Source organism: Ictalurus furcatus, chromosome 3, assembly GCF_023375685.1.
Source record: "Ictalurus furcatus strain D&B chromosome 3, Billie_1.0, whole genome shotgun sequence".
NCBI lineage: Eukaryota > Metazoa > Chordata > Actinopteri > Siluriformes > Ictaluridae > Ictalurus > Ictalurus furcatus.
In genome coordinates, this window is record NC_071257.1 from 19,067,530 (window position 1) to 19,076,199 (window position 8,670).

An 8,670-nucleotide genomic window follows, 5' to 3' on the forward strand; every position below is an offset into this window, starting at 1 on the left:
TTACAACAGGGGTGTGGGGCCTCTTGCTGCATCTGAAGTCCACCACCAGCTCCTTGGTTTTTCCTGTGTTGAGCTGGAGATGGTTGCTGTCACACCATCCGATGAAGCTCTCAATCAAGTCTCTGTACTCCTCCTCTCTGTCATCTGTGATACAGCCGACAATGGAGGAGTCATCTGAGAACTTCTGGAGGTGGCTCGTTCCAGAGTCGAAGCAAAAGTCAGAAGTGTGAAGAGAAATGGTGACAGTACAGTTCCCTGGGGTGTGCCAGTGTTGCTCACCACGACGTCTGACTGGCAGCCATGTAGCCTGACATACTGCGGCCTGTCAGTGAGGTAGTCAGTGATCCAGGCCACCAGGTCCTGTTCCACCTGCATCACGGAGGGCTTCTCAGCCAGCCTGAGAGGCTGAATGGTGTCAAAAGCACAGGAGAAATCGAAGAACATGATCTTCACAGTGCTGTGTGGCTTCTCCAGGTGGGTGTAGGCTCTGTGAAGCAGGTAGATGATGGTGTCATCCACACTGATGTCAGCCTGGTACGCAGACTGCAGAGGGTCCAGGCAGTCGCATACCAGGGGCCTAAGGTGCTGCAGAACCAGTCTCTTGAAAGTCTTCATTACATGAGACGTTAGTGCCACAGGCCTGAAGTTGGAGAGGTCGCTGGAATGTCCCTTTTTGGGGACAGGGACAATGCAGGAAGTCTTCCAGATCTTCGGCACCTTCTTCAACCTCAGCGAGAGGTCAAAAAGATGCCGGAACACTCCTGCCAGCTGCTCTGCACACACCTTGAGGATCCTCGGGTGGACGTCGTCGGGTCCTCTGGCCTTGTTGATAAGGGTTTTGGTGAGGTGCCGTCTCACCTGGCTGGTTGTGAAGACCGGGGTGGAGGATCGGGGGAGTGGAGTGGCAAGGGAATGGAGAGTGGAGGGGAGGGGGGATTGGAGGGGCAGTGTAATGGAGGGGAGAGAAGGGAGATGGGTGGGTGACGGGAGGGGTGTGGAGGGAGGAGCCTGAGTTGGAGGGGAGGGGGCAGGGGGGATAACCTTGGTGGAGCTACTTGAGGAAGTGGAGAGGAAGAGGGGTCCAATCAGCATTGTTGAGTCAAACCTATTAAAAAACTGGTTTAACTCGTTGGCTCATATATAAATAACCATATCAAGATGTCAAAGATGATTTCATCTGCCATGATGTGTTTAAAAACTGTTACAATGACAAAACTGGTGTGTCATTGTATTTCTTTTATAATTACAATTACCGAACGCAAGAACTGAATCTCCGTGCTGAGCGCCTCATGCAGCATCTCCAGCTCCTTATGTGCCTCTAGCTCTTTCTTCAGTGTGCACACACACAAACAGACACACACACTCTGTTTGTCAGAGCCAGATTATACCTTGAATTTAAAGATAATCCTGCAATTACAGTCTGATATATATACACAGGGCGCATGGTGGCTTAGTGGTTAGCAAGTGGTTAGCACGTTCATCTCACACTGCCAGGGTTGGGGTTCGATTCCCGTGGCTCTGTGTATGCAGAGTTTGCATGTTCTCCCTGTGCTGCAGGGGTTTCCTCCGGGTACTCCGGTTTCCTGCTGATTGGCGTGTCTAAAGTGTCCGTAGTGTATGAATGGGTGTGTGAGTGTGCCCTGCGATGGACTGGCACCCTGTCCAGGGTGTACCCCGCCTTGTGCCCGATGCTCCCTGGGATAGGCTCCAGGTTTCCCGTGACCCTGAAAAGGAGTAAGTGGTTGAAGATGGATGGATATATATACACATCTACATTGTAATGTAATATTTATAATTTTTAAAATTATTATTATTATTTATAAATATTACAAGTCATTATTAGTTAAATAGTTGTGCAGTACACCACATGGCGTTATAATAGTCATGGATTTCCCTCGTGTCTCAGTGTGATACTCCATGTGCATTTGTTACCGTTTTAGTCGATTAATCTAACGTGTTCACCTGTTCTGTGATACACCTTGATTAGTTTGGTTATTTCTGTTCAACGTTGAGAAGTGTTATGTTTTTTTTTTTCTCTCCCGTATTTTCAGTTCAGTGTTTTCTGGTTTCCTTGTTTTAGATTTTTTCTTTTTAAATGTAATTCATTTGAATATAGCCCCTCCCAATCCATTTCATTCAACCCAGATTTTTTTTTACGTGTTTCTAAGACAGGCATCGTTTCAGCATTCGATTTCACACAATCAATAGCCTGTGTCTGAAGCAACAGCCATTTGAAAGTGATTTATGGTTACACGCGAAGCGGAACGATGGCACTGGCCGCATCTTCAGCACATCCCAGGGCTTTAGTCCGGCTTGCTGTTAACGAAAGACATTTGCAGCTTTTAGCAGGAGCCTTCACTTTTACATTGGCTTACCTGAGGCAGGTGCTGTCTGTCAGAGGTTTCTGAACGGCCGTTTCCCTTTCAGTCTTCAGGGAGTCTGTGAGAGCCGCTGCCTCCTCCAGCTCCCTCTCCAAATCTGAGCACACATGCAGTAGTAGTGAAACACTTTTCAGTCAGCACTTTAGTGTTTTAAACAGTATCCTGTTTTCTCCTTCACCTGCTAGATGCGAGTGCAGCCTCTGGAGCTCTGCTGATAAAGACTCCCGCTCTGTTTGCAAAGAGATCAGCTGGGAGTTTTCTTGCTTCGTCCTCTCCATCTCTAAGAACATGAGCAAATACAGTGATGTTAATAAAAGAAAGTTCTCAAATTCTAACGTTAAGTTTTATTTCCCTTTTCACCGTCTTCCATACAACAGCTAACCACAGTCATGTGACCTCTATAGTATATGTAATGCAAACGCTTTTTTTTGAATGCCTTTTGTGTTCATTCAAGCTTTTTTTTAGTTGTTACAGTGAGGGAAAAAAGTATTTGATCCCCTGCTGATTTTGTATGTTTGCCCACTGACAAAGAAATGATCAGTCTATAATTTTAATGGTAGATTCATTTGAACAGTGAGAGGCAGAATAACAACAAGAAAATCCAGAAAAACGCATGTCAAAATGTTATAAATTGATTTGCATTTTAATGAGGGAAATAAGTATTTGATCCCCTCTCAATCAGAAAGATTTCTGGCTCCCAGGTGTCTTTTATACAGGTAACGAGCTGAGATTAGGAGCACACTCTTAAAGGGAGTGCTCCTAATCTCAGCTTGTTACCTGTATAAAAGACACCTGTCCACAGAAGCAATCAATCAATCAGATTCCAAACTCTCCACCATGGCCAAGACCAAAGAGCTCTCCAAGGATGTCAGGGACAAGATTGTAGACCTACACAAGTCTGGAATGGGCTACAAGACCATTGCCAAGCAGCTTGGTGAGAAGGTGACAACAGTTGGTGCGAATATTCGCAAATGGAAGAAACACAAAAGAACTGTCAAGCTCCCTCGGCCTGGGGCTCCATGCAAGATCTCACCTCGTGGAGTTGCAATGATCATGAGAACAGTGAGGAATCAGCCCAGAACTACACGGGAGGATCTTGTCAATGATCTCAAGGCAGCTGGGACCATAGTCACCAAGAAAACAATTGGTAACACACTACGCCGTGAAGGACTGAAATCCTGCAGCGCCCGCAAGGTCCCCCTGCTCAAGAAAGCACATATACATGACTGTCTGAAGTTTGCCAATGAACATCTGAATGATTCAGAGGACAACTGGGTGAAAGTGTTGTGGTCAGATGAGACCAAAATGTAGCTCTTTGGCATCAACTCAACTCGCCGTATTTAGAGGAGGAGGAATGCTGCCTATGACCCCAAGAACACCATCCCCACCGTCAAACATGGAGGTGGAAACATTATGCTTTGGGGGTGTTTTCTGCTAAGGGGACAGGACAACTTCACTGCATCAAAGGGACGATGGACGGGGCCATGTACCGTCAAATCTTGGGTGAGAACCTCCTTCCCTCAGCCAGGGCATTGAAAATGGGTCGTGGATGGGTATTCCAGCATGACAATGACCCAAAACACACGGCCAAGGCAACAAAGGAGTGGCTCAAGAAGAAGCACATTAAGGTCCTGGAGTGGCCTAGCCAGTCTCCAGACCTTAATCCCATAGAAAATCTGTGGAGGGAGCTGAAGGTTCGAGTTGCCAAACGTCAGCCTCGAAACCTTAATGACTTGGAGAAGATCTGCAAAGAGGAGTGGGACAAAATCCCTCCTGAGATGTGTGCAAACCTGGTGGCCAACTACAAGAAACGTCTGACTTCTGTGATTGCCAACAAGGGTTTTGCAACCAAGTACTAAGTCATGTTTTGCAGAGGGGTCAAATACATATTTCCCTCAATAAAATGCAAATCAATTTATAACATTTTTTATATGCGTTTTTCTGGATTTTTTTTGTTATTCTGTCTCTCACTGTTCAAATAAATCTACCATTAAAATTATAGAATGATCATTTCTTTGTCAGTGGGCAAACGTACAAAATCAGCAGGGGATCAAATACTTTTTTCCCTCACTGTATATTATATATGCACCATGCTTTCTGCAACGTACCGTTGAAAATAAGTGATTATAAGAATATAATCAGCTTCATTGTGTGGTGTGATGAAGCAGAATTGTAGAAAATTCATCAACGCCTTCTGACCAATCAGAATCGAGACTTCAACAGTGCTGGGGTGTACCTATCATATATGAATGAATATCTGACTTCTAAATAATGAAGCGCTGTAGAAAGTCACATGACCAGGTGAGGTATACCAAGCTCGAGCAGGCGGTTCAGTACGAGTTCAGATGTCACATCTGTAATCCTGGAGCTGCCCGTTTAAATCCCGCTCACTAAAACGAGTTCAATTAACCTAAGCTCCATAAGGAAGCGCATCAACCTACGGTACCTTTGGTTAGTGCCTCAGCTTCCGACTGGAGACTCTGTATTTCAGATCTGCTCTGACTCTGGAACACGGCGTCCCTCTTTCTCAGCAGGTTAAAGTCGCTGTTGAAGGTTCTGATCGCCGTCATGAACTTCTCTTTCTCCTCAGCTGCCTCTCTGTTCATTCGCTCCTGCGGGTTTAGTGGTAGTGACAACAGTACAAATAGAAAAGCGAGCGTCATTGTCTAAATAAAAAAAAAAAAAGGTGACTGTCAAAATATAAGAGCAACTGGCCACCTAAAGAATAACAAATATTTGGTTATATCGTTAACATTTGGGCTAACGAATTTGGGAAAAACGGGTATTAAATCTGGTCCAGTTGACCTCTAGTGGTTCAAGTCTACTATTACAAGTCATGATTCAATAGAACAACGGCCACATAAATTAAAAAAAGTCATTCGGATAAAATAGGATTACAAAATAAATATTTAGAAAATGTAAACAACTAAATATAGCATTTTATTATTTAGAATATATGAAAATATTTATATATTATAAAATATAAATAAAACAATATTTAATAGCGAATAAATTTAAATATATACAAATAATTGCTCATAAAATGATGCATTCGAATGGTTTTATTGATTTCTGATCAAATAAAGTCTCAATAACTGTGTCTCAACTGCAGGATCAAGCATCACTGCTGTCAAATTTGCATGTGTGTGTACCGAGAACATGTGAGCTCTATAATAGTGAACATTTCGATATTGTGGATGATTACTGGAAAGCAGAGACGTTTCCGCTTTAACATTTTCTCGGTAATATGACAAGCTGGGTTTTTTTTTTGTCTTATTAACGTCAGAGAAAAATAGAGAGGCGACGTGTGAGGGAACGACTGCTTGCAGCTGCTCTAACATAAGTGAAAATGGGAACTAAATTGTCTCATGGGCATTTCATGACATCAAATATGTTTTAAAAAACACACATTATTTGTTAGCATTTTTTTAAAAAATGCAATTGTTAGCATATAAGTGGTTTAAGTGGAATAAAGCACTTCAGGATGTGGTGTATATAATCAACTGTGCATCATGTCGGTCAACCTCACACAACCTCACTGTTGATTATTTTCCTATAACAGCACGCACACAAGTGTTTTATGCCTGACTGTTTTGATTGCCTGAGAACCTAATGAATGTACAGAATTAAAACCACCTTGACATCTTACACCGAAAGTCATTTCGGATTCCAGCCGAGCCTGTGAACAGGGTCGAGTCTCTACATCACGCAGCTACAATACGGTTTTAAATCTATAACCAAAACACTGCTACGATCCATGACATATCACTTGGATATCAATCAAGTGTAAAAAAAAATAATAATAAAACACAAAAAAACAAAACAAAAAAAAAAATGATGTTCGTAAATCCATGAAGATACATTTTGGGATTTAAAATACATGTTGCAGAAGTAACCTGAGTGAAATACTGAGTAAAATGTATGATATATACAAAAATAAATTAACAATGATTTTTTTTTTTTTTTTAAGGGCTGGATAGGGGAATCTTTTTAAAATTCATCTGTAAGGCATTTATCACACACGCCATATTTGGTAAAAACGTCCCTTTCCAGTACCCTGCTTGTTGTACTGCTTGGTTTTTTTTTTTTGCCCCAAATACAGTACACGGTTTAAGAAAGCCTCAAATAGAACACATCCATCATGGCTACAGGAGCACAACCCGGGATCTGTGAAGGGTTAACTGAACTAATGTAATCCAGCGGAAACAGGCGATTGATTTTTTTACACTGCCGCATCCCATCGATCCAGTTCATCTTTAATGAAGCTGTCCAAATAGTATAAGAGTTTCGGTCATAAAACAAAATCACCCCTTTTACTACGAGACTGTCCACACATGCGGGATTCAAACTAGAATCCTGCTGGATCTTGCTGTTTCTTAATTTACAGCTTCTGTTCATTTTTTCACTACTACATTAGTAAACCTGGGCAGTATTAAGAGATGAGAGAATATCCATATTGTGCTGTAATAAACTCTGTCCGAATACACCTTTCTGGGATCATTTTTAATGAACATTTACAAACTTACCGTGCGGTTGACTTGATGGTCAGAGCACAAAATGATATATCGTACTTTTTAGCACAAATCTACATTGTTCAGATTCGTTAAAGAAGCTGAGATGTTCCCTAGGTACTGAGTAGTTCCTTAGTACTACTGAGTGCTTACTACTAATGATTATACGTTTTCTAAAGCAGAAGTGTTACGACAGTACTGGGATTGCGTTTATTGCCGAATAAATGACTGCATTCCTGCGGGAAATTACTGGAACTCCATCGAACTGAACAGAGAGATGGACAGAAGTGGCCTGACCTTCTTGTCCAGTTCAGTATGCGCATGCTCCAGCTTTTCAGTAAATGACTTGATTTCCTCCTCTGCCTTGGTGATGGCTGATTTTACTGAAAGAGAGAACAAATGTGGTAAACCTGGGAATAAAAACTGTCGGCATGGTCCAAAAAAAGTACATAGAAACTGCACTTGGTCTAATGAGCAAGAAAAGCTTAAGGCACAACAGTTAGATAGGACAATTTTAGTCACTTAATTTAACTTTTTTTTTTTTTTGGACTAAATTACCTCTGTAATGTTGTCTCTTAAACTTTTCTTAAACGTTCAACCAAATTTATTTAACAGTTTTGTTGTCTACTTGACAAAACGTATTATCTAACTGAAACTAGCAACTGCACATAATGAATTTATTTCATTATTTAAGCCCCACCCACTTCACAATCACCTCATGTCATAGATTTCTCTCAAAATGGTGTTCCCTCAAAATCAGTCAATGAATGTTGATTACTGTTGAACTCATGAACAATTGAACAATATAGAAAATGTTTAGTTTTTTTTAAATTTTGTTTAATTGTCCATGCTTTTTGTTTGATTAAACAGTAACGAAATGATATTGAAACTAAATTGTCCTGTAAGTGTCTCTCGAGTGTTTATGCAGTAAACTATTTTAATAATACTTCAAGACTATATTTTTGTTTGCTTGTTTTATGTATGCAAATTCATGCTTATTTAAAACATGCATAATGTTTTCATGTACAACCAAACGAATCCTCATTTGAATAAACAAACAAATAAATAAATGCACTTAAAAAATATTTCCAATGTACAAAACAAACTTTATTAATGAACTGAACAGCAGCAATCAAATGGCAAATATTAACTGTGATATCTTGCCTTAACTGCTGTAATATCTTAACTGCTGTTGACTGATGAACGCGATTAGCGAGATTTCGGACTAGCTAGCTTAGTTAGCTAACGTACCTTCATGGAGCTGCCGAGAGTTCTTGGACCACTGTTGCTCAGTGTACAAAATCTGCTGATTAAAAGAATCCAAACTCATATCATGAACACCTGAACTCATTTTTTTATTATTACTATGATTATTATGATTACTATGATTGTTATTAGTCTTCCAAACATTCTGCTAAACGACTTGTTTAGACTAGGAGAATTTTAGAGCGCGAGGGCTGGGAATTAACGGTTCTTTTCAGTGAATCCAACGAGTCGACTCAGCAATCTTTAGACTCAAATGACAACTCCGCACGCGCCTTTTTTCCCCCACCAATAAAAACAGTCGAAAACGGCTCTTCGGACGTGTGAGCCGACTCACCTGAAAGAGCCAGCTGAAAGTGTCGAATCTTTACGAACGACACATTGCTTTACTGAAAATGAGAGTACCGTTTCAATAAACCGAAACATAAATGAAAACAGAATTTACTCTGCATATGATGAGCTGGATTATTAAACCACCAAGATTACACATTTTATGTATTTATTTATAGATTTAT

General features: G+C 41.0%; 1 protein-coding gene across 1 annotated transcript; it reads right to left on the bottom strand.

Moving 5' to 3' along the window:
* Nucleotides 1-1,003: 1,003 nt before the first annotated feature.
* LOC128605618 (coiled-coil domain-containing protein 172-like) lies at nt 1,004-8,312 on the bottom strand. The gene is made up of 6 exons (XM_053621251.1): nt 8,144-8,312; nt 7,190-7,275; nt 4,828-4,993; nt 2,560-2,661; nt 2,376-2,478; nt 1,004-1,724 (listed from the first exon to the last, which is right to left on the bottom strand). Exons 1-6 carry the CDS (start codon nt 8,241-8,243, stop codon nt 1,478-1,480), a joined length of 804 nt encoding a protein of 267 aa, XP_053477226.1. The 5' UTR covers nt 8,244-8,312; the 3' UTR covers nt 1,004-1,477.
* Between the last annotated feature and the right edge of the window lie 358 nt (nt 8,313-8,670).